This window comes from Nipponia nippon, unplaced genomic scaffold, assembly GCF_047370975.1.
Source record: "Nipponia nippon isolate SJK-2023a ecotype South Korea unplaced genomic scaffold, ASM4737097v1 scaffold_11, whole genome shotgun sequence".
Taxonomy (NCBI): domain Eukaryota; kingdom Metazoa; phylum Chordata; class Aves; order Pelecaniformes; family Threskiornithidae; genus Nipponia; species Nipponia nippon.
The window spans coordinates 29,405,665-29,431,560 of record NW_028262302.1 but is presented as its reverse complement, the minus strand read 5'-3'; the positions used below and the strand labels follow the sequence as shown (position 1 = coordinate 29,431,560).

General features: G+C 45.1%; 1 protein-coding gene across 6 annotated transcripts; it reads right to left on the bottom strand.

Moving 5' to 3' along the window:
- Nucleotides 1-145: 145 nt before the first annotated feature.
- On the bottom strand, nucleotides 146-25,896 carry POLE2 (DNA polymerase epsilon 2, accessory subunit). Of its 6 annotated transcripts, none has more exons than XM_087746915.1 (21): nucleotides 25,759-25,896; nucleotides 25,098-25,209; nucleotides 19,528-19,628; nucleotides 18,912-19,141; nucleotides 17,102-17,177; nucleotides 15,587-15,664; nucleotides 14,274-14,367; nucleotides 11,896-11,970; nucleotides 10,601-10,684; nucleotides 9,972-10,028; nucleotides 9,516-9,564; nucleotides 8,433-8,505; nucleotides 7,680-7,852; nucleotides 5,460-5,549; nucleotides 5,206-5,260; nucleotides 3,939-3,998; nucleotides 3,764-3,841; nucleotides 3,252-3,360; nucleotides 1,311-1,487; nucleotides 1,138-1,205; nucleotides 146-282 (listed from the first exon to the last, which is right to left on the bottom strand). In XM_087746915.1, the coding sequence occupies exons 5-21, from the start codon at nucleotides 17,164-17,166 to the stop codon at nucleotides 264-266; spliced, it is 1,404 nt and encodes a 467-aa protein (XP_087603041.1). In that variant the 5' UTR covers nucleotides 17,167-17,177; nucleotides 18,912-19,141; nucleotides 19,528-19,628; nucleotides 25,098-25,209; nucleotides 25,759-25,896; the 3' UTR covers nucleotides 146-263. The 6 variants fall into 6 exon arrangements, with proteins under 6 accessions (XP_087603041.1, XP_087603042.1, XP_087603038.1 ...); XM_087746916.1 differs by having other exon boundaries at nucleotides 18,912-19,043; XM_087746912.1 differs by lacking the exons at nucleotides 18,912-19,141; nucleotides 25,759-25,896 and adding an exon at nucleotides 25,346-25,479 and having other exon boundaries at nucleotides 25,098-25,247.

The window sequence follows — 25,896 nt, the reverse complement described above, 5'->3', positions numbered from 1 at the left end:
TTTCCTCTCTGATACACATGCATTTGCTTCCTCCAGTTGCCGCCTTTTATTACGCTTTGCCAATTAATCTTCACCGTGACTCTACATTTTATCTAAACTAACACCGGTATCCTTTCCCGGAAAAGGTTATTTTTATACACCATTTTTGGCCTTGATGTTTATTATAAACAGTCTGGAATGCATCACAAAAATCAATCCATCTCAAGTGAGCGCTGCAGTTGGCTTTACAAAGGCTCACGCCCTTTTTGCAGTCTCGCAGAAATTCAAAGACCCTGAAGCTTGCTGAAAATACCAAACAAAAACAATATTTAGTTTTTAAAAAGCTACTTCACAGTGAATAGCATATTATTCTATTTCTTGATTTAGAAAAGACTTGATAATGTTTTAAACTATTTAAAGACCTAAAGCATGTCACGGTGTGACATGGTCTCTATTCAAGGCAAGGTTGCGCGGGCCGATGCGCTGGCGGTTCCCTCGGGAGGGCGGGGGGTGGTACACCCCCCGGGGTGGTACACACCGCGGCTCCTGCAGCAAGGCGTGAAACCGAATCGGACAAGGTAAGCCTGCGCTTGGCCCGTGGGGTTCTACCACCCTTGCTGCAAACAGGCACGTTTCCATCACGGCTGTAAGCCCTTCGACTCTTTTTGATACTTTTTGGTGTTGCAGCTGGCCTTTTCTCCAGATGTTGGAAGGCCACCGTTGGAATGAGTAAGTACAGATTTAAAATACATGAAACCGAAGCATGAAGGTGGCTTCTGGGCTTGGTGATGATCACAAAGCAAATCAAGAATTGTTCCTAAGTGTAATTAACCCATGTTACAAGCATCACCTCCAGAAATGAATCTGTTTCCCAGCTGGGTCTCAATTCTTGAAAATCATACAGTACAGTCTATCTTGCCTTTTACTTTTGGATCATACGTCTCATCATTGTTATTTGACTGTCATTTCTAAACTTATTGTTCTAGTTCTAAGCATTTGGATTTCTTACACTGCCTAAATATGAAGCCTAAGTCTACATTAAACTGCTAGAACATTCACTCTTGTTTATATAATCGATTTTCGGTGTTCCTCCTGATAATTAGAAAGTCCGCAAATAAGAAGATGCTTCCTTTTCAATGAGAAACGGAATATGCTTACCTGTCTTCAACTGTCTTGTTGGAGGGGTAGAATACCTTGAATGAAAATCCACTTCTTGGAAATGAACCCTGCGAAGAAAAGCGTATATATCACACTTGTGTACTGTGAAATACTGTACAAGTAGCGAGAGACACACCCCCGCCTTATCTTGGTACGGCATAAGGAAATCTTACAGGATTAATGCAAAGACAGTCAGTGTTGGTGACGGTGAATGGGTCGTATTTATCTGCAATGACGAGCATATCGGGGACAGGATAGACCCTCAGGGCGTAGTCGTAGGCCCAGTACACGGGGCTGACGTACAGCGGAAGCGGCGTCAGATGTCCTTGTGACAGCAAAGTCTTTACAAACTGCAAGACAAACATGAATAGTTAGGTCGAGCCATTCTCTGCAAGTCAAACTCATTCCTGCAGATGCTAATGCCCTGGTAATAAAGGAGCTTTGAACCCGGAAATGGTTTTTGTGTATCTCACTCCCTCTGATTATTGATGATTTCTAGAGTAAAGCAGCAGCTCCCCTGAACAGCAGCCAGCTCCTCTTTTGTTGCATTGTGCGGGTTTTTTAATACACAAAGTCCTCTCTCAAATTTATCAGCCAACATTTGAAGATGTCAAAACTACTTCATGGATCAGACTCTCCAACAAATCGCAGGATCTGCTCCCCTGTTCCTCCCGCCCAGGAAGCACCAACAGTGCCATAACTTTTATTTTGTGGGGTTTTTTTTCCTCAGGGCTTTCCTCGCAGTACTGGTTAACCGCCAGACCCACGCCTAAACACAGTCTCTTCCCTGACTGATTTCGATTCCCTTGGCTTTCTGGGAGTTGCCCTGCTCCAGACACCAGCTGCCCCCTTTCATTTCCTTTTCCTCTGGCAAATTCCAGCCAGGGTATTTTGGTTCCTGCAACTCTCTCCTCAAGCCCCTTGCAAGCTTTTATTATCGCTAATCAGTCATGTAGCTGCCATTAGGCTCCATTTTCCCCAAAGGGCCAAAATCACTACAGCGACTCGGTGGAAGTGTCTGCTGTTGAAAGAAAATGATGTACCAAGCATAGGCCCAGTTATTCCACAATACTGTCCGAGGCCTAAAGTCACTATTAATTCTAATATTAGTAACAAAATTCCTCTCTCTCCTTCACCTTTTTACACTGACGGCTGAATTAAAAAACTAATGACAGGCAGAAAAGGCAGAGAAAAACTGACGTATGCAGAAGCAACCCAATACTCCTATCTGCAGAAAGTGTTGCAATACGTAATTGTACAGTTCCTTCAGGATTCCTTCCCTTCCAAGCATGAGGAGGCTGTGTGTGAGTGCAGGGGAGCGATGGCTCGCAGCGTACGCGTACACGTATGCCAACGTGCACACCAGAGCCAAGGCGCAGCAGTGTCCGCAGTGGGTTCCCCACGTTCACAAAGAAACCGAGCGCTGTCGTGATGGAGCGAAGGAAGAAAGGGCTAAAAGAAGTTTCTGAGTCAAACAAACAAACAAAAAACCCCTATAAAATAAATAGAAACAGACTCCATCCATCACTGCAATGAGCCAGTACTGCCTGGATCATTCGCATTCAATTATATCAGCAAGTCCCATCAACTCCTGCCGTGCATTCATTAACGAGAATCACAACTCCGAGCGCTGTGGCGATGTATCAAAACCAGGATTAAGACTTCAAATGAGAAGACAGAAGCAGCAGATGACCTTTTGGAAAAGTGACATGCTGCTTTACTGCAAATGTCACTGGTTAATTGATCAAATCTCCAAAAAACAGTAATTTGTATTAAACTTTGCCTTTAGGAATCAATGTTTCGCGGTATGACATTCGCTGCTGGTGCACATACATCAAGAGTCAGCTGCTAGGGAGTTCTGCGTTCAAGGGCACCTGCAGTGGGACAGGCAGGAACGACTCAATGCCACCAGTCAGCATCATAGTTTCAGTCATTTTCCCGTCAAGATGGAAATGAAGGTAATAATACTAAACGTATAGATCCTTCCTACAATCCCTCTTGGTTACTCTTGCAACGTGTTGTGAGAACGTGGATCAGAGCGCCCTAAATGCAGACCTGCTGATTAAAAAAGTCAAAGAGACCTTAGCAAGAAGTGCTGAACGCAACTCACTCACATGGTTGGGAATATCCATGCTGCTGCTAGGGAAGCGGACGCAGTTTCTGCACATTTTGTTTACCAAATCTTCACGGAAGATAATTATTTCTTGGGTGCAATATTGAATCCTAAATGGAAACATTAATGAAATTAAAGAAATTGAGATGAAACTAAAAGATAGGGAGCTGCATTATAAAGTTGATCTCCCTCTAATATAGCAAAATGAAAAAGCACATTTCAATTAAAATAATACTTTCCCATCTTCCCTTCATTCTTTCCAGATTCAGAAAAAACATGATGCTTTTGATACTCGCTATCAAACTTTTAGCACTACTTCCTTTCATCACTAATTTATTTATTAATGTATTAAAAACTAGTTACAATTAATGCAAGTGAGGAATTCTAATAATTTGAAAAATTTAAGACAAATTTTTCCAAAATTCATATTTTTTGAAAATTACATCTGCACATAAATTAGTCATTAAATTAAAAAAAAAAAAAAAGAAATATAGCAGTAAGTTACACTGTTACCTGCAAGGATTCGTGGTGAAAACTGAAAATGGCACCAGCTGTCTGAATTCCTCAGTAATATTTTCAGCCAGGGGAGGTCTAAAATAAATAGCAACAGATGTATCAACCAAGACTCTTACCTCCTTTAACTATTTAACTCAAAATTCCAAAATTTGACAAAGTGAAGCAAACTGACCTTGGTAAAATAGAACCAGGACCAGGGTCTTCAGGGCCAGGAACGAACACAAAGCGACTACTGTAAAAAGTTCAACGTATCACTTTCACACAAAATGATCCTAGCGGTATCTAAACATTGGCTATATACTGCCGGTACTCCACCGATGTATGCAAATAACCTATGCTGGGGCAGGGATGACAGCTCTTCCTGGCCTTATGACCCACATGAATCACAGCCAAGGCGTAAGATACACAGCCACTCCTCACTAAAGTGGAAGAAACCTTAAAAACTGTTCGCTGTGCAAGGGGGACTGACTGCGGGAAGGGAGGCAGAGCAGGTTGTGCAGCCTGGCTCAGGACTCGGCGGTCACGGGCTCCAGGATCTCGTACGGGGAGCCCAGATCAGCAGCGGCACGCCACGAGAGCCGCCCCGGGGCACAGGGCGGAGGATCAGCCCATGGGACACGCTTGCTCACAGCTCGCGCAGAGCTCAAGAGCTGCAGGCTGTGGCCTGTCCTGCTCTGGGGCCCATCCTAGGAACTACCTCTACTTAGGGGCTACAGTTACAAATCCAAAGATCAGAAGCCAGAAAGGATAAGCCTGGCTGTCTCCCTATTTTATTTTCTTTTCTTTTCTATATGCAAATCTCTGTAAAAGGGATTTGGTTCTCCAGGCCTGGAATGGGGCTCCCACAAGGCAGGGACACAAGAAGGGACAAATAAAAGATTCCTTTGCAGGATTGCGTTCCTTTGGTTAGTTCTCAAACTAACGGCTGTGTGTGCGAGAATGGAAAAGACAGAAATGCGATGCCTCCATGCAAGAAGCAGTCAGTGTTGCAGATGGCATTTTCCGGGGCGGGTACAGAAAGCCTGCAGGTGCTCGTAGCAGCAGCAAGACTTCAACATCAGTTTATAAAGCAGCACTGCTCGGGCAGATCCCTGCTGCTTTCAAGGGAATTCCAGGGAAAAAAAAAGGGCTCACCCAAACAGCACTTTTGGGGAATCATGGGCCATGTTTAATCCATGTGGAAAATGTTCCAGGGAGAGGCAGTTTCACCTTTGCTCACTCAATAGCAGCTTCCGTGACCAAGCTATTTTAGATAAAAACAAAACCTTACACTGTTCCCAAAACAAACTTACAGGCCTGTTACAAGACCAGCTTGCTATCTGATCATAGCTGGCTCACAATAATGGGAAAACACGGTATCTGTTAGCTTCTTAAAGCAATTAAAGCAAAGGTTTCACAAAATAAACAAATTTCCCTTTTCATAGCACTGTGCTGTGTACCTTTTATGAATGCTGGGATATTCACATATAATATCTGCAAGAGCCTTCAAAGAACCTAGAGTCAGGAAAAAAAATGACAATACAACACCTGGTTAGACAATAAACACACGTTATATGAATCACTGCTATACTTCAGTATATTAAAAAACGTGTCACTCAGAAAATAAGGGTTTCTTTTCTGCTCTCTTAATTTGTTCTGCCATCATTATTTTAATGTAATGTACATGACCAACCGTATACAAAGACTTCCCCACCTTTCAGTGACTGAATTTGATTTTTTCCATAGGGTGCAGATGAAAAATTTCCACAAAAGAAAAAGCAGGTTGGAGGTGCAGAGGAATAACCTGGGAAAACAGAGTATCTGTGAGTATAACATCCATTCACTTCAGTATCTGTCATCGTTCAGCCTCCAGGCCATTCCATGAAAGGCAGAAACTGCAACAGCACTTCCAGCTCTGCTGCTATTAATACACCTAAACTATTTTCCTGATACAGGCTTTTGTTAGCTTAAAAAGGAGGAATGCACAAATGCCACTGCAAGGGAGCCTTCTGTTATTTACAGGCCCAGTTCCAACAACATTCTTTGTGTGTATCCAACTAACTACTGACCTAGTCATAGAATTACACAAAGTACAATTATAATAAATAAAACAATTTAAAAATGCACTCTCCTTAAAGAGAAAAATAGCGAGTAGATAGCAATGGATTACTATTAACCTCCACATATCATTCCAATTCAAGGGCTCTACCAACATTTAATTCGCTCTTTGGCATTATAAAGCAACAGTAACTGGAACTGCCTGAGCGTTTTAAGAACCTGATGAATCCTCACAACATCACTAATCACCCAGAAACACATCCTTTATAGCAAAGAGTGAAAAAAGAAATCCAATTCCCATTCCTAAAAGAAAAATAAAAACATCTACTCAGGCATTCATCTCACGCTCCAGGTTACTCTCCATTTTCCTAACGTGCAGTACCAGACTTGGATTTACTTTGCTATTTTTCAATCCAGTTGGTAAATAGGACAGAACTGCTTATACCAGAGAAATGGCTCATCAATATTTCTTCCCTGCCGTTCCACTCAGCTATTATTTTTAGTTTATAATTATGAAGCTTATTACTTGCCCATTAAAAAGTCTCAGTAAATGCGATGCATGCATCTGCCAGTTGAGTTCAGTATATTAACGTCACTGACCAAAGTCCCTTTATTCCTGCAGCATGTGCAATCTTAGGTCAAGCTCAGTTTGCTTCAAGGACCTTGCCAACTTTGATCAAGATAGTGAACTGGTTTCGTAACTTCTGGATGAGTGTGCTAATCGGTGTCCAATTTTCTTTAAGTGAGTAGCAGTTTCCCACCCTTTGTTTTACATTGCTTATTTTCAAAGCAGCCACCCTCTCACACTTCCATTCTACCTAAGACAGGCAGGACAAGCTGTTCCAGAACTGCCCTGGAATACAAAGCAGCAATTCACAGATCTTGCAGATGCTTGCTATCCAAACGTTGTCAACATTACTAATGTAATGATGCGTGCAAGAAACAGTTCATATTTTAAGACAACTGACATTTTTTCATCAGTAGAACCAGAAAGCATTCGAGGGACTGCTGATCTCCGATGAAGTAAATAGTTTTCTTTAAACTAAGCCTAGGAAGAACTTTCACGAGCAAGGAAAACGTTCTTGTCACAGCACATAAAATGGCTACTGTCCAAAAAACACTGTTAGTACTAAGTGATTTATGAAACATAAGTACCAGCTTGCAAAATTATAATACAATCCAATTTTAAAAACCGTTAGAGAAAGATCCAAAAGACATAGAGTAGCAATCATGAAATGCAAATAGCTGTCACTAAAATTAGACTGAGACTTCACTGGCTTTGGGCTTGGGTTCAGTGGGATCCTACAAAAAAAATGCAACAGTTGGGATTGTTTCAGCTTTCTCAAAATGGAAGTTCATCAAAAAAGCACAATACAGTAATAACAACAGTCTTGAGAATCGTTGCCTGACCTTTCTGTTTAAAAGTATACTTGCGAAAAAAAGGCACACCAACCACTGTTTCACAAAAGAGCACATTTAGATCACAGTTTGACGATAAAGTTGGCCTAACAGTTAGCAGATCCCAGAAAGAACACTCTTGCTGTCAGTTGTACGCTGTCCAGCTTCCCCTGCCTGGACAGGGATGCTCACGCGAGCAACCACACGATGAAGAGTTCACAAAGCTAAACCGGCATAAAACTAATTCTCCCACAAAGGCAATTAGTTTTCTGCTGGGCTATTCCCTGAATCAGCTCACCATGGGGTCGGACTTCCCAGCCCCTGCCAAGGAGCGGGCACGGCCGGGGACCAAGGACTGGCTAGCCACCAGGCTGCCTTGCCGCGCCTGCCAGCTCTGCCCATCAATGCTGCGAAGGACTAAGGAAAACGGTAAAAATTCTCCAAAACAAGGCTCAGAGTCAAAGCGGTTCTCACCTACCCGAAAACATTGTGTGAAGCTTTTCCAGTACTTCTGCTTGGTCCAGCCACACATCAGAAAGAAATACAAACATGGCATCTTCATTTTCCTCCTCCAGCTGCTTTAGTTTTGCAGAAGCCTTTACTGAAGCTGAAGAAGGCCCTCCAAAGAAGTTTACATTCCCATAGAAGGCTCTACATCATTAAAATACTCAAGTTAGTTCTGTTTTCTTCCCAAATAGTTAGTAGTTTTGATTATGACTCACTTAAGCCATTTTAATTATGATGATGATAGGTAGCTCAGACGGTATCAATCATCTAATACTTCATGGAGAAACCAAGGAAGAGAAATGGCAGTCACCTGGATATAAAGCCGGGGCACTGCCCTGCCGTCATTTCACAGATCATCTCAGTGTAGTATTGATCCTCGGTTCTCTCCCCCACCCATTCCTTGAGCGACAAGGAATTTCTTATTCTCATGTAATAGTTATCTAGTTTTGCGATCGAGAAGGGCTTACATCCCAACTGTTATTATATGCAGAACCCAACGGCCTTTGGAAGGGTTTTTCTGCTAACACTACAGGCTTTAGTACTGGTCCAAGTAGACCAGCAAGCCCCAGAATTGCTTCCTTCAAACTGTATTTATTTTGAAACGTTTGGGGAGGGGGAAGAATAGCATACTTTTTAATGTCACAGAAATTATAAAATAATAACGCATTTACTTAGAAACCCATAACAAAATATGGAGTGAGGCTGCCGAAAGTCAGTTTTATACCTAGTGGTAGCAGAAGGCTCAGTAGGCGGAAATCCAAAAGCGTTCACATGAAAAACTTCATCTTCATACCAACCTAAGAGATTTTTGAACAACAAAATAACCTTTAGTTTTTCTAACAACATCATGTCCTAGACATTAGTCAGACAGTTGGCAGCTGTGCGGCATAGCTAGTCCCAGCCTCCATCAATCCCTCTCTTGTGACAGCACCGGGCCCTGTGCTCTTTAGTGGCCAACCCAACCAGGGAACTATCTGGCTGAAAAACAGGCTGAGCAAGAAACCAACTACTTTTTTACCCCAGACATTTCTTTGAATGGATTTGCTGCACAGCCACGTGAACAACCGTCTCAACCCAACCGAGTAAGAACGCAGGGGAACAGGAATCATTGTTGATGGCCCTGCCCCAGAAGAGTCTCCATCAAACTGCACCCTTTCTCGAGAACTGTCCCACCTCTTAGAGGAACAGAAGGAACAGGGTGATACTTGTCCCCATTATCATTCTTGCTCCTGCCTATTTAGTTTATTTTACAAATTTTAAACATAAGATACCTTATTAGAAAACAGACTGGGATTATGTATATTGCACAGAGTAATACCCTACAAACAGAAATGACCATAATTTTGCTAAAACATGTCCAAGGCTTCAAAACCGCGAGCCCTTACATCGTCTTAATCAGAAGACTCACCAAAGCCTCTGAAGGACCAAAGCTTTGCCAACAGAAAGCAGCATTTTCAGATTGTTAAATCATACTGTTTGGCTGTTCTAGTCTGTCTTCCTAATCTAGTCATATCTCCTCCGAGCATGTTGGAGCCAGGCTAACTAAGGCCAATCCTCAAAGCTGCTACAGATGCTCCCATCCCACCGACATCGCTGAAAACCACAAATTTTGCAGAGCTCTGTTCTCTGCCTCCAGAGCCCACGAGGTAACAGGAAAGGCCAAAAATCTCAGTCGCAAACTCAGCTTATGGTCAAGCTTCATCAACATGAGACTTGTCAGTTCAGCCACATCTGGCGGACATGTCATTGCAGGAACAGCCATTAACAGAGTAACTTATTACAAGCTAAGAAAAATAATCTGCTTTACCTTCTGCCAAAACAAAGCATGATTCAGTATATAAACCACTGTGGAACTGGTGCAGAAAGGTTAAGGAAAATATTTTTCTTAGATCAGGACTCTTGAACTAGTTCTTTAGCCAAAGTCTGCTCTCCAGCTGGTGTAATACATTTGGACACTACTGAAAGTTCACAGGCTGCCTTAAGAGCTAGGCAATCACCTGGTAGCTGAGCAGGTAAGCTCATCAACAGCCCGCAAACAGGAACACGCTCTGCCTCCACTAGGAGGAATACTAACCTTGTCCTAACAGTCGCTGTGAAAGGGCACTGAGCTGCAGCAACCAAGTAATTTGAAAAGAAGGAAAAAGAGAGAGCTGCAATTCTCAGTACGTAATTTTTAATGGTCACTATTGATTTATTATTCAATCTGAAATTCTCCAGGTCTATAGGAAATTTCTTCCACCCTTACATCACAGAAAAAGGATATTGCTTTACTAAGGTCTAGCTGGACAACTCCTGTAGGGTCTTCTAGGAAGAACTTCCCCTAAAAAACAGGATTAATTAATAAAGCAAAATATACCCAAACACACAAATGCTTCAATCAGAAGCATCTATCAGTCAGCATTTAGAAATAATTTAGCCGTTTTTAATATTGTAAGCTTAGAACACACTGGCAGAACTGAAAACAATGTAGTTTATAGTAAGTGTATCTTAGCACCTTCCCTTTGAGCTGCTGCAGCTTGGATTGCTGCTGCATGCCTCCCCTACAGTCACAGTCCAATGCAACGACAAGTCCAAACACAGTCATCGGAAGCTCCAGCATTTCAAGAAGGGGCATGCCTAAAAAACGTAACTGGTTCTGGTTGCTGACATAAAGCATTACAAAATTCTGTAGTGAGAAGACAAAGACATTTTCCCTCACATGCTAGCATCGACTGCTTGTGGAAAAGTCTCTTCTCAGGGAATGGATCTTGCACCACTGACATTGATGTGAGTTCCGCCAATGACTTATATGACAGGATAAAGCGGTGAGATATTTAAGCCTTCTCATTTTCTAATATATTATAACACTGAATGAATGGTGACCTAGATACTCCACAATAAAAAGCAACCTACCTCCTTGAGCTGAGTTATCATCCCAAGCACAATCACTTCTCCCACTTTAGCTGTATTGCCCAACAGAGTTTCTATTGTTTTAAGCTGGAACCAAAAGCAAAGAATCAAATAAGAATTAAATCAAACTCTCCATATATCTATTCTTAAGCAAGCAAGACAAAGCACCACACCCCACATGTTTTTACATAAATACACAAATGAGCTATGAGAGAATAGAGGCTCATTAGAAAAATCAGGGGGACACTTCTGAATGTCAAACGTAGCACAGTTTAGGAAAAGATTTCCAATAATGGCTGCTAGCATAAAGAACTCCTTAGCAAGTACATATTTTTTTGTGATTATTTTGCTTACAACTGGATTAAAATTGAAAAGAACAAGTGGCAATTTCTGCACTCGCCTAAGAATGCCAATTGCAGTAACCAGATCCTCAGCAGGATCCAATCCGAACCACAGGGCCCGCCTGCACCCCTACAGTAACACTGATTACTTCACTCGAAGAACCTTAGATGGATGACAGAGAAGACTCCAGAGCAGCGCAGGTGACATCGCACGGCACGCTGTCTGCGCTTTCTGGACAAACTTTTTTTGGTCTGTCGAGCTGCAGTTACGAGACACAATCCTCCTACAGCACCAGCAAAAGCAATGCGCTTGCCGCTGCGGGCGGGGAGGACAGAAGCAGGCAAGGGAGAAAGGGGCCTAGAAAGCCTGGATGGGGATGCAGGCTCGACTCAGCTAAGCTCAGCTGCTTTTTTTGACATGATGGCATGCTCTGAACAGGGAGAAGCAGGAGAGCTGAGCGAAGCAAAAGCAGTTATTTGGTACCCAGTGACAGACACACAGAGGTTCATCTTTTTTTAAAAATATGTAGCAACTATATAATATAGGGAGAGCATTTGCTATGAGAAAGCTGAGATGGGAACAGAACGGACTAAAGTTATGACCTTATTCAATTGTAGGTTTGTGAATTCAGTGCTTAGTAAAGAAAGAAGCGGGGAAAATATCCCCAAGCAGAGGGAAGCAAAGTGCAATAAGCCGAACAGCTAATGCCCTTCCACCTCAGGAAGCCACGTTTCTCTTGCACTTCATAGCTGCTTTTGAGTGGCTTGGTCATCGTGCTGACCTGAGCCAAATAACTGCATTTTTGAAACACAAGCTAAAAATGATTGAAAATAACTCATTTCCATTGATTACCCATATCGGGTGTAAAACTAAAGTGTCACTTGAGAACTATTACTGCATTGAAGTGTAACAGGAGTAGAGCTCCCTTTGCAAGAAAAAAAACAGATTTTTTTTACCTGGAATTTGCTCCTGCCGTCATCAGGATGAGCAACAACTGCTGAAGGAGTAAATAGCTCATGTCTATGAGTCCTCTGCAGAAACCAAAATTGAAGCAATACAGTTTAAAAACAAACGAGCACTGCCAAAAAGCCAGTTCATTACAACTACTATACAAAATACTTTTTAAAGTTCTGTATTTTATCCAGCAACGTCAAATTTGCTGAGCATAATCAGTTCTTTTGACGAGAATTTGCTTCTAAGAAATAGATGATCAATAATACTGGACAATAAAACTAAGCCCAAAAAGTATCAGCAAAGCGTCTGCAATGCTTTTAAAAGAAGTTATTTCTGACTGCCTGGAAGGAAGGGGTGAGAGAGCAAGGGAAGGTAAACTGTATTAAATGCTAACTGTGTGGAAAAGAACAGGTTATCTCTTCAGGGCAGGGCCTATTAAAAGTAAGCCAATTTTTTTTTTTTTTAATAACAGGAGCAAGCTACACCAACAGATAAACTGCAGAGAGCATGAAGATGTAGAAATTTTCACTTTTGTCACTGTTTTTCATGCAGTGTGAGAGCCTCCCCTTGGAACAAACCCATCGCTACCAGCCCAGGTAACACAGGCAGTAATTCCGATCAGCAGCCCCCACCCACACAGCGACCTGAACCTTCGCTTCTCGGGAGGTCGGAAAGGCGTACATATGACAACCAAACACAAAACCTGCACAACAGAGAGTCTTTGTGAAACCAGCAGGCAAAGAAGTGCAATAGCACAATGCAGTCAAGGAAAAGGAGGCGTCAGGCTATACCCTGTGGACACCTCCTGCTGCTGTTTGGCGTGAGCGCGCCAATTCCAGCAGGTTTCACTAATCCAAATCACTGTTTGTATGAACTAAAGCTTCTTCAGTTAACGGTTAACTGGTCTGCCAGGGCAGAGGTTCCCAACTTGCAGTACACACACTCCTAGTGGCAGCAAATCCCCCGGTAGATGGAGAGTTGTTGCTGCTCTGGGGTACCTGACCCTGTGCATGCAACTACCACGCGGTGCAAAGGACGAGCAGTTCACGCAGGCAGCTGGGTGCCTCCCTGCTGCTTACGGGGTGGCACAGACAAAAAGCTGCGCTCGCTGTCTGCCTGTGTCCGGGCACTTTGCTCACACCTCGGGCCAGGGTTGCGCACGGGCAGTTAGGTCTGCGCAGCACCTGCCAGCACCGAGCAGGACCTGTGCTGTGGATCAGCCCGCTGCAGTTAGCGCAGACACCTGAAAAACAACTACCAAGTCGTCTGATCGGCAACTCGCTCCCCATCCCACCACGGCTCCCGCTGGGCCGCACGACAGAGGCAGGGCAGAGCACAGCACGGAGTAAGCAGGCGGGTGATGTAGGGCTGGATCCCAACTTATCGGGTGAGTGGAAGAAAGGAAAGAACGGGGTTGTGATCCTGTTCTGAGGGATAATCAGACAGCCCGTGCTGAGGGACTGACTCCTTCTGGCTGTGTGCACAGCCTGGTCCAGAGCCGCTACAGTACCTGCAGCTCCTGTCACGGTGGTGCAGAGCAAGTCATAGAATCATAGAATCGTTAAGGTTGGAAAAGACCCTTAAGATCATCAAGTCCAACCATTAACCAGCACTGCCAAGTCCACCACTAAACCACGTGTCCTCGAGCACCACGTCTGCCCTTCTTTTAAATACCTCCAGGGATGGGGACTCGACCCCTTCCCAGGGCCTGACAGCCCTTTCGGTAAAGAAGTTTCTCCTAATATCCAACCCAAACCTGCCCTGTCGCAGCTTGAGGCCGTTTCCTCTCGTCCCATCGCTTGTTACTAGGGAGAGGAGGCCAACCCCCACCTCGCTACAACCTCCTTTCAGGCAGTTGTAGAGAGCAAGTCATGTTGGGGAATCCTGTTCTGAAGTTGCTCAGAACGCCAGACAAGATGCGTGTGCCACCAAAAGATGACAAGGGGTGGCTGGTTCTCAGCGGGCATTTTGAAAACTGGAAAATGAATAAGTGAACCAGAAGCAAACTTCAATGCTTCAAGGACAGCCTGAATGAGAGCTTCGGGTTTGCATTAGCTCAACAAGCACTACATACAATGACACGCTAATCAACTGTAGCACAGAGCCAGACTACAGGAGGGAAAAGAGCAAGACACACAAAAATGTATAATCCCCTCTTACAACATGATGCTAAAATGCAGAAACACATGAATCCATCATGCTCTATGGTGGCAGTTGAGAAGACTGATAAAACTTAGTACAGATCCTGTTCTTATTCAGATTTTATTTAAACTGTAGCTCACAAAACCATCTCAACACAAAGCACTGTTGTACATGTAAGAATATAAAAACCAGCATTTTGTTTGTGTATTTTGTTAAACAAAGCAAAACTTTTTCTGACCTGTTGTAAGATGGAGTAGCGTTCACGAAACAGCTCCGCTTTATCTCTGGCAGTTCCAAATAAATTTGGTACAGGAAAGTCGGTCATCGACAGACTGCGGAAAGTTTAACACAATCAAGATTAACAAAGGTACATTCCACATGCAAAAATGGCTTATTGATCTAAAAGTTGTAGGAGGCTGCAAAAGCTATAACACCACTGCGGAATTTATTTACTTAATGAGGAAGATTTCTGCTAAGGATCCAGTGTTTCTGCATTTTGAAGGCTACATCCATTTAATTTCCCTCTAACTCACAGGCCTTGAGATTTATCTTTCCACCTGAATGAGACTCTGCAGAAATCAGTTTTTAAAAAAGCAGTTATGTGTCTTCAGTGGCCATGAACAAGACTATTTTATTCCTCTTGGTTAGCAGATTGTCTTCATGGAGTTCTCTGCTTCCGATAGCGTGGAAAGCTAGAAGGCGGCACTGGAATTAAACTCTTCCTGCAAAAACACAGATTGCTTTTGCTGGACAGGCAGAATCATGGACCGAGGCTAGAATATGAACTGCACATTACGTGAAGGTCGCTGCAACCCCTCGCAATGAACACCGCTATCCATTCCTCAGCTAACACCACTTCAAGCTTTTTAAAAGCACGGCCTCTTTTTGGTCCAACAGTCTGGGCTGCATGCTGTTAAAGGTAAATTCTTTAGCTAGCAAAATATTTACAACCAGTTCCTCCAATTACTTCTTCCTTTCTCCAACCTCCAGAATCACCAGTTGCTCCTAATTTTTCTTTTTTATCTTTTGTAGCTCTCCTTAGAAATCCCCCCAGGGCTTCAGGGAGTTGCAAGCTACAGCCTAAGAAATAAATACCTACAACAGACAGACCAAATTTATTAAAAAAAAATTAAACAGCCAAATGTGAGAAAAAAAAACCCAAACTACATTTAGTGATGTATGTCCTTAGCCTTACTGTCTCTTTTATTCATTAGATGGCATAAACATGGCTGGACATTTTCTATCTGATAAACACTGACGTTTTAGAGCCAGCACAGAATACACTGCCACGGGAGATACAGCTCCCCATTTCAGTTTCATCCTACTGGACTAGGAAAAACCCAATGGCACATTTATTTATGAGCCAGCATTTATCAGAGTCTGACTAGCTCTTTAGAGACTAAGAAACAAAATTGTCTCACTTTCTCACTCAGGCTTGAGATGAGCAGACCCAAGAGGGAAAGATTAGAAAACAGGCTTTTAACCACATAGAAATAGAGGCTTTTTTCTTAAAACAAGAAGTGGCTGAAATTCAAAATATGCAAGACTTACGGTAGAAACTTCTTTCTTTCTGAATTATAAATGTAACGTGGAATATCAAAGGCTCCAATAATGTTGAAAACATTTTCTCTGAAATAAGAATACATTTACAACATGGTGTGAAGTGGATGAAACAAACGGTAACAAAACATGTTGAATAACATTATATTCATTTTGTTCACTATCACCCTGCGTTATCACCATTTCTCCCGCATCACTCTACCTATTGGATATTACCGCGTCTTCTAATTCAAAAAAGGAAACTCTTCAGAAGTTCATTTAGAGATGAGAGAGGGATCCTTCTCCTTCCCTTACCCTCCTCTGCTACCTTTTTTGACCACAGAACAGCCTTGGCACAGTTAATGTGAATAGGTTTAAACAATGGACATGCACAACTCTTCAGACTATTAATCGAGTTGATGCATCCCATTATATTTACTGGTTCAGCTCGCTCCTCTGATGCCTCTCATTTCCCTCTTACTGCAAGTGGACCAAATTCATCAGAGTAGATAAAATTATCCCATGAACCTTCACTAAGGCTTACAAGCACAGGCAACCATCATTGCCTATCAGACACTGATAGGCTTCAGAGTGTCTTAGGCTTCAGAGTGCATTTCTTGCAAAACTCTGCCTTCAAGCTTTCTGCAACGTAACCCAAGAGAGTTGTACAGGCTGGCCCTGTATCTGTACAGCTTTTCCCTTCAGGACTCTGTACTGAGAATCCGTGCATACAGATTTCTCTTCACTGCTGGAGAAAAAAAATACATTAAGTATATAAAGCAACACAAAGAAAAGTCACACTCAAACCATCTGCATCATAAAGGTTCCAACGACAAGGAGAAAAGTATAAAATAAATTTGCTTCATATTGAGAAACTGTGGGGTCCCAGCATCTAATTGACATGCCTAGCAAACCATTTATTTTCATGCTTTGCATTACGATGTCAATACACAACGTAAACACTAAAGGAAACACATTCATCACAATCACAAATAAAGTTCTCAGGAACCCAAGTAATTGCTCTCCGCTTTGTTATCAGAGAGTGAAAATCAATCACGGTTTTCAAAAAACAGCCCTGCTAAAAAGCAGAAACAAGCACCACGGAGAAAAACTTTTCCGAGTGCTTTCAAAAAAGAAGTATCTTATGAAAGGCACGAAAATAACCTTAGATAATTTTGAACTAGAGAAAAGGAAATAAAGAAATGAACAGAAGTAACAAGTTCTCTCTGCGTTGTGTTTATTTTATTGCTTAATATTCAACCTGTATCACATGTAACACATAACCACAGCATTTTAATTCCAGAATGTCAGCATTATATTTAGAATCCCCTGCAGGCCTATCCATGAGAACAAATTTTCTAAGAAGGAACATTAATAACCTTCAAAGACAGTACCAGGAAGACAAAAGCACAAAGCAATTACTGCATGTGCAGCACTGCAGAAAATGCCTGACATTTATTTCCCAAGAACTAAGGGAATGCACACCAACTCCCATAAACCTCAAATAAAAAGATAATGTCACCGTACATAGTTTCATCTGATGCCTGGCTACATTCTTGGACGGCTGCTTCCACTGTGGATTGTTCAATCATATTAGATGACACTGAAAAGAAAATTTTGAAGGATTAGAACTGCAGCCTATGGAAGGCAGCAAGAAAGTAAGCAGGTCTTAAATATCTTACAAAAAAGGGTTCGGTCTTCTCAGAGGAATGTATTACACAAATAAGCATATTTTGAGTAAGCTAATGACACACGCTGTTTTCTCTTTACAAATGGATCACTTAATATTCTTACCAGAAGGATACATCTCTAGCGAAAAAATAACCCACACGCATACTGTGCCCACCATTAATTCACTAAACATGGAGAACGAGACAATTATAGTTTATGCAAAGCTGCCAAATATACTACAAATGTGTTAGATCTGAGCTTTCACATTCTGGAGGTTAATTTTGTTCCAGAACATTATCACACAGATTGCTGTCATAAATAAGTATTCAAACAGTTCAACACAATTTTGGAGATAGGCACATTGTTGTCTTCATGGATTTAAACCGATCATTCAAATTAAAAAATATTTCTAAACGCTAATGTTTGGCTGAATTTAAAGGGAAGACCAATCAATGCAGATTCACAAAAGGACTTGGTCAGCGCTGCCAAGCCTAACGGCTGGGCTCCTGCAACAGAAACCAGTACATGAAAACCCGCCCTTGAGTTCCCCATTCAGGGCAAGGGACTTAAAATCATGATTCCTGTAAGACAGTGATGAACAGCAGAGCAAAAGGGGCACTAAGGGAGCTAGCAGGAATCACCACAGGAGAGACAGGCATGTCTGAATTGCATCTCTACCCCTAACCTCAAACAACTCAGGGGTGTTAGCTGGACGATATGGGAATTTACAGCACAAAATTCCACTCTGGACAAAGACTGGTGTTGGCGAGTGCACTGACTGCATGCACTACATTGGCCCGAGAGCTTCTTGTACAGACTCAAATTTGTTCAAAAATGTGGATGTGATAATTTGTACCAGCAGGCGTTACACTAGATCAGGACCCGTTCCTCAAACTGCTTTTACTCCCTGTTTGATCAGCTATGATCTTTTATCCCATGGCTAGAGTGAGAATATAAAGCCATAACTTCTGTAGTCTGTGCTCTAGTAAAACTACAAAGCAAGCATGTGTCCACCCTTGATTTAATTCGGTTTAAACAGGATAGGCCGGGAAGGTTTCCTGAACTCATCTAAGGCCTAGTATTTATTTGAGATCACATTTACATGGATTTTAATCTCCTCAGCCAAAAACTGGAAGTGAGCCCCGCTTTCCTAGTTCTCATGAGCTCTGATCAGTAAACACGCACGTATGTCAGGCATCAGTGCCACCTCCGTCAGTCACATTCTTTAACTAAAGGTGCTACAACTCCTACGTTTTGTGCTGTGTCAGGTACGTGTTGAGCTACTACCCCATGCCTTTCATGGTGCTTAGGAGCAGGGGCACTGCACCTGGGTACCTCAGGAGACAGGGTCCCAATTAAGCAGGAGGCAGTCCCCAGACAAAACACTCCTGCCAAGATGATGGAGTTTCAGGCATCCTGAGAACCAAATGGGTCGTGAGAACTTCACCAGGAAAAGCTCAACACTTCGAGTGCCTCATGTTTTTACGGGATTTTCCACGAGTTTTCTGGATTGCACTTTTGGACTTAGCAATTTATAGAATTTGATGTACTTTCAGACGCCAAGCAGGTACAGCTTCTCCAGTGCTACAGTGCCCCAACTGTTACCAGCACCTTCTGCCCGATGTTACGATCACGAGATCACGTTGGCATAACAGAACATCAGCACCTGCCCTGCTGCTTCAGAGAACATCCAGGCGACGGCTAAACTCCGTCCACACTTGGTTTCAGTTAACATGCTGGACCATTACACGGGTGCACTTGCATCTCCCACTCCGCTGGGATGCGAGGGCCGCGATCTCTGAATGAAGGAACGCAACTCTTTCCTTCCTGCAGTCACAGCTAGGCGTCTCAGATTATAGCTGTCGACAACCCCAACCCTTTTCTTGACCTGGGCTACTGAATAACAAGCAAATTCATTTCTCATTATTTCTTCGGTTTATTTTAATATTTAAAATGATAGTTGTCAGATGCAAAGATGTCCAGACAAACTCAGCTACATGCTTTTAGTAACTGGCACTGAAAAATTTCACTACTCTTGGAAAAACCTGGAAGTACCAGGCTGCCAACTTTTTAAATGGCAAAATTGTACTATCTTTTGCTGACATTACAAACTTCAGTATTTAGCAAAACAAAATGTCAACAAATACATTTATCTTGATCAACCCGGTAGACTAGAATGACACCTTAGTGCACATGCTGCCAGTAACTCTGTCTTTGTCTAAATAACATTATAAGTGCAAGAGAAACTTAGCAAGCTTAAGAAGAAGAAATTGTTTACTTACAGGGCTGTTTTTCAACGGCATCAATGACATTTTCAATTACATCGTCAAGTTCTACTTCACTGATGGACTGAAGAGCTTCAGTAAGATACTTCAGGGCATCCCTAATTCCAATGAAGAAAGTCAGCTCAAAAAGCAATTAATATTCAACACGGTTTATACAAACTGTGCCAATTTTGGCAGACGTGCATATAATCACTAAACGGCTTGTGATTAAAAAAGTAGAAATAATTAGTACTGCATAATACTGCACTGGTATAAGTCAAAGAAAAAAAAAATCACCAGGATTGAAACCATTGAGGATAAGAAGCAGGTACAGAGAACCTCATCTTCATACAATCACAGAAAGATGCCTGTCGGAAGGGACCTCTCAAGTCCCCTGGTCCAGCTTTCTGCTCTAACAGCACAGGCCAGTCACACTGATCACAGCCCTGTTCAGTCAAATCCTGAACATCTCCGAGGATGGAGATCTCACAGCCTCTCTCAGCCGTGTCCTGGTGCGTAGCTATGCTCCTTGTGAACAACTTTTTCATAGGATTATAAAAAAGTCCACATCAGAAGGGACCTCTGGAGACCACCTGGCCCAACCTTCTCCTGAAGGCAGGGACTTAGATTATGCCGTGCAGGCCCCCATAGAGCCAAGTCTTGAGTATTGCCAGTGAGGGAGATTCCACCACTTCTCTAGTCAACCTACTCCAAAGTTTAATTGTTCTTACAGTGAAGATTTTATTTTAAGCTTGTGCCCACTGCCTCTTGCCCTGTCACTGTGCACCCTTGAGAAGAAAGTACCTCTGTCTTCTCTATAACCACCTTTAGGAAGACTGGGATCAGATCCTCCTGAGCCTTCCCTTCTTGAGGCTGAATAAACCCAAATCCTTCACATTTTTTCCACAGCAAGTTCTCCAACCCTCTAATCGTCTTGGTGGTCCTCCGCTAGACCCTCTCCATTTTTTCAATGTCTCTCTTGAACTGAGCAGACTAGAAGTGGACAATTGGGATTTCTTCCGTTGCAATCTGTGCTTGCTGCCTCTCCCCTCTCTCTGTGCACTGGCTCCTTCTCGCTAAGTCCCCGTCAGGCCGTTGGATCATCTTCACCCTCTTTTCTGCGGACTGAGCAAAATCTGCTCTCCCTGCTTCCCTTACACACCACGAGCTCCAGCCCATCACCACCTTAACAGCCCTCTGCAGGACCCACTCCAGTTTATCACTGCTTCCGAGATTGGAATTATTTTAGTTCTAAATAACACGGAGCATTAGAAATCCACTTCTTCCCTCATCCTTAGACTCCAGTCTCACAGTTAAAGATAACAATTTTCTTATTAACGTCATCTGTCGGCCAATCAAAACTGGCATTTTGGTTAACAGCCTGGCCTTTAAAATGTCTCAGTTCGTTGAACTGTGGAGAGCTGGGAGCTCTGAACTTGGACTCCTCACTAATGAAATTGCCAGGACACTGCCTAAAATAATCACATCCCATCCCTGCCAGAAACAAAATGGAACTAATATTAACGCACAATCTTGAAAGGAAAATTATGAGCAACGGAGCCCCAGTCACTGTTATAAATCATGACACCTTCCACTGCAAGGAGAAATCACTTTTCTTTGACCTTGCAATCTCTTAACTAATACACGTTATTATCTACCTTTGGAAATACCATTTCCTCCTCTAGTAAGAGATGCTGAACACAGAACTGGCAAGTGCAACTGGGGAAAGTGATCCCTGAGTTGTCAGGGCAGTGGCAGACACAAAAACCCAACACAACACCCAGCCCCACCATCAGGAGGGTGCCAAGGGGAGACGCAGGGCGGCTTTTGGGGCGCTGCGGTGGGTCGGGTCATGGGTGGAGATGGGTGGAAGCGGCCCACAGCAGCAGGACAGGCAAAACAACGGGGGCTTCGGCGGAGAGACCCCGAAGGCCTCAGCGCGGGGGTGAGGAAGAGGAGGGCACGGCGCTAGCACATCCCCGAGGAGGCAATGCGGGGGGTGCGGACCCGTCCCTGACCACATCCCACAACGGGAGGCCCTGGGCCGCACCCCGGGATCCGGAGCCGGGTTTGGGGGAGGTATGCGGGGACCCGCCGCCCGCGCCCCACCCCCCCCGCCGCCGCTACTCACGCCCGCAGCAGGAGCCCGCGCAGCCGGAACGCGGAGCCCAGCCGCCGCCGCAGCCGCTCCGGCTCCATGACGGGCGCTTGGCGCCAAACGGCGCCGCGCCGCCCCCGCCGCCCTGGCCCGGCCCCGCGGCGGGCGGAGGCTCCGGGGCGGTCCCGCCGCGGCCCTCGGGGCTCCGTGTGGGGAACCGTGGGGCTGAGGCACCCCCGCTCGGGAGCGCGGCCTCGCCGTGTGCCGGCGGGGACGGGGGGGGGGTCCCCGGGCTGAGGACGGGCCGTGTCGGTGCCCCGTGTTTTCCGACACGGTGGAAGAAGGGGTGGCCGCCGCGTCCCCCACCCCGGGAGCGGCACCGCTTTGTGCCGTGCTGCCCGCCGCAGTTAAGGCACGGTTGTTCTTTAGTGCATTTCACACCCAAAAAGCAAGGCAAGGCTAAGGACAGCAAACACACTTGCTGCGGCTGGCACGAGTTACCCAATAAAATTACCCACGGTTATTATTCGATTGCCTGACCGGCAACGTAGCTCACAGTGCTTCTGCCCCCTCTTAGAATCACAGAGTGGTTTGGGTTGGAGGGGACCTTAAAGCTCATCTGATTCCAGCCTCCATGTCCCACGGGCAGGGACACCTTCCACCAGGCCAGGCTGCCCAAAGCCCCATCCAGCCTGGCCTTGAGCGCTGCCAGGGAGGGGGCATCCACAGCTTCGCCGGGCAACCTGTGCCAGGGCCTCACCACCCTGGTGGTGAAGAATTTCTTCCTTAGATCTAATCTAAATCTCCCCTCTTTCCATTTAAAGCCGTTACCCCTTGTCCTGTCACTACGTGCCCTTGTAAAAAGTCCCTCTCCAGCTTTCCTGTAGGCCCCCTCCAGGTACTGGAAGGCTGCTATAAGGCCTCCCCCAGCCTTCTCTCCTCCAGGCTGAACAACCCCAGCTCTCTCAGCCTGTTCTCACGGGAGAGGTGCTCCAGCCTCTGAGCATCTTCGTGGCCTCCTCTGGACCCGCTCCAACAGGTCCATGTCCTTCTGTTGGGGGCCCCAGAGCTGAACTCTCCTTGCAGGCCCTGGCGCAGGCTGCACTGCAGCTCCAGTGGTCCGGGGCCTCTCCAGGTTCAGTTTTACCTGCCATAAAACATCCATCAAATACGGCCGGCTGTGCATCCGTCCTGTTTGTACCCCTGTGACTGAGCCTCGTTTTCACCTGTTGACACCTTCAGTCTGTTAGATGGCACAGGACGCTTCTCTCCCATTCTTCATTTCTTCCCACACGTTGATCGGTCTCCTAAGGCTCACCAGCTCTGGATCAGGGCTGTTGTCAGTCTGCTGTAGTTCTGTGGTTGGTCGCTTCGTTGTATAACATCTTTCCTAACTCTGCCTTGCCTTTAACTACCGCTTTGTGGGACTCTTTCCTAGCTGGAAGGGTGCCCTGGGACGCTGGTCCTTACTCGTACACGCTGACAGCAACTGTCCTACCCGGGTGCCAGGTTTCCTAGCACAGCTCTCGGTTGCCTGACAGTCCAGTATACGGTCGTCGCTCTTCAGCTCATCGCTGCTCACGTGCCAGCGCTGTCAGACGGGGATCCCTCCCAGTTGGTTCCATCTTGGCCAACAACACACGACAGTCTCCATGGCGGTTTTTACAGATATCCAGGGAACCACTGTTCTACACAATTTTTCCTTTGGCCCTGAGCAGTTGAAGTCTGTTGCGACATACCAAGTCCCGGTATGGAGCACGATAAATAAACACGCTGCGCCTCACACAGTTCAGTCTTGTGGGGCAGCTGCCTCCTCTCCAGGTGAAAAACGACTGATGTTTCATTCAAACGCTCTGAGCCCCCTCTCTCAAAGTACAGCTTTATTCCACAGAAGGCTCACAAAGCAACTCTGAAAGAAAGTTTCTTGATCAAAAGACTGCAGGGATAGAATCATGGAATCACTAAGGATGGAAAGGACCTCTGAGATCATCAAGCCCAACCTGTTAACCTCACTGCCTGGCCCACCTCTAAACCCTGCCCCTAAGCACCACATCCACACGGTTTTTGAACACTTGCAGGGACTGTGACTGCACCACTGCCCTGGGCAGCCTGTTCCAATGCCCAACCACTCTCTCCGTGAAGAAATTTTTCCTAATATCTAATATAAAGCGGGATAAAAATTGCCAGCCTATTTTCTGTAGTCTGCATAATTTATACTCACTCCTCCTCATCTGGGAGCAAGCTCATGGGTGAAGCTGCATCTACTCTCTTCAGACGAAAAGCTACCATCTGACAGGTCTCAGTTATTTTGGCAGGAAATATGATCCATTTTTCGTCTCAGGCATGCAGCTAGGTGCAAATTATGAACCCAATCCTTACGTAAGTTCTTCTGTTTGCTAAGATTACCACTTAAAGACAATCTGATTTTAACATTCAGCTCGTGTCTCACCTGAAGAAGGAAGGTACACCTGGAGAAGGCATGTACCCCTCATCTAAAAAGAAAGTAATTTTCTTTTAAGATATGACCAAACTGGGAATATAAAGCATATTCCTGCAGCATCCTGCTGTATTTGGGGTTCTGTTAGGTTGCCTGGAGCCTCCCACCAGAGATATAAAAGTACTCCAGCATGAGCTGTAGACTTCTGTTCCACTGAGCCATCTGTCTTGAGCTCTGGAAGCCATGCCCAGCTCTTTGTCTCTGCCGTCTGCCACGGCTCGGTTGGACATCACAGTGCTACGGTCTCAGCACATGTGGCCGGAGAGCAGAGCATCAGCTGAGACAGCCTGATGGTTCATCACCCGACAGCACATCTCCCTCACGCCAGAGGTGAATCGACGGAATTGTTTTGTTACACCGAGCACGACAAATATCTCATTTTCATGTCTGTCACTGCCCCACTGGCAAAGCCATGGGCTGCTGACTTTGCACTGTTCCTAAGCCTTTCTGAGACATCACATTGTAGCTCTACCCAACCTATAGATCTATAGATCTAGTTTGCCTGTTACACGTTTTTCGTAACTCTTCCAGTTCCTGTGTTTTAACCATCATCCCCATGCATCATCATTACATTTCTTCATTTTAATATTAGCAGTTATTGACAGGAATAGCTGATGTCTTCCCTCCTAGATCCAACAGAGGAAGCATATGTCCCACTTTCACAAGAAAATCTTTACAATTTACTTTTACAAGATGCTAAAGTGCTCGTTTCTCACAAGCTCTACTCTACTACTCTTTCTGAAGAGCTGTACCTGGTTTATTTTGAATTCCATTCATTCCAGCTGGATCCACAACTCAACTGGAAGGGCAGCGTAAGAGGCTATTGCTTTCCCCAGCCTGCTGTTTAAGGGCAGGCCAACATATAGGAAAGACTGTACAATGGTGGGGATAACGGGGATCAGAAATCCCTCAAATAATGAAAAGCGTGTAGTTTGGGACATGAAGGGAGGTGACCCATTGAGCTGCCAACATCAGCTTTATTCTGTTAGTTACCTCCAGCTCAGCACTGGCCCCAGGGCACGGGTCCCGCGCAGCACCTCCGGTGTTCTCCTCAAGGACTCCACCACACCGCAGCGTGTAGCTCCATGCTTCACCTCCTTCCAGGCTGCAGGTCAGAGGAGAGCACTCACAGGGTGTTTCTCTCTGGGGTCAACAGTTTGAACGCGTATATAACTGTTTTATTTCATATCAGCTACCATTTACATAGCTGCTATTTCTGGCGGGAGCATAACTTGTCCCACCTTCAGAGACAGAGCGCGTTCTGCTGTGGTTGTCTTACACCACTCCCACGTGGAGACCCAACGCTTCCTTCCATTCTTGCACTGGATTTGTGTTTAGGTATCCTATTCTCAGTGCTTTTTTCCTCCTCTTGTGCTCTTTATTCACAGGCTTCCGCAGGGTTTATTAGGCCTTAAATCTCACACCGTAAGGTTCAGCGTGCCTCACTGGGCAGACGCCGCGTTCAGGCCCACGGCAGCAGTCCGTACCTGCACTGCCAGCACCCTTTCCAGGAGCTGCGCCGGGACAAACCTGGCCAAGCGCCTCCACACGGCCACCTCCCAGCCCGCGGCCCGCTCCGGCTGCGGCGCCGAGGCAGCCGGGGTCAGCGGGAGGGCCGCGGCCCGCGGGCACCGCCGGACGGCACCGCACCCACCTTTAACCCCCGCCCGGCGGCTCCGGGGAGCCCGCCATGGCCCCTGCGCCGAGGGGAGGGTGACGCCCCACACTTTGGACCCTCCTCGCTTCCCGTCCGCCTGAGGGGAGCGACCGGCGGAGAAGCTGCAGCCTCTCC

Coding starts and splice junctions, on each gene's coding strand:
- POLE2 (XM_087746911.1), bottom strand. CDS start 21,708: ATGGAGCCGGAGCGGCTGCGGCGGCGGCTGGGCTCCGCGTTCCGGCTG. Junction 14,368..15,586: donor GAAAGAAAGAAGTTTCTACC/GTAAGTCTTGCA, acceptor AACTTTCCGCAG/TCTGTCGATGACCGACTTTC. Junction 1,206..1,310: donor ACTGTCTTTGCATTAATCCT/GTAAGATTTCCT, acceptor TTTTCTTCGCAG/GGTTCATTTCCAAGAAGTGG.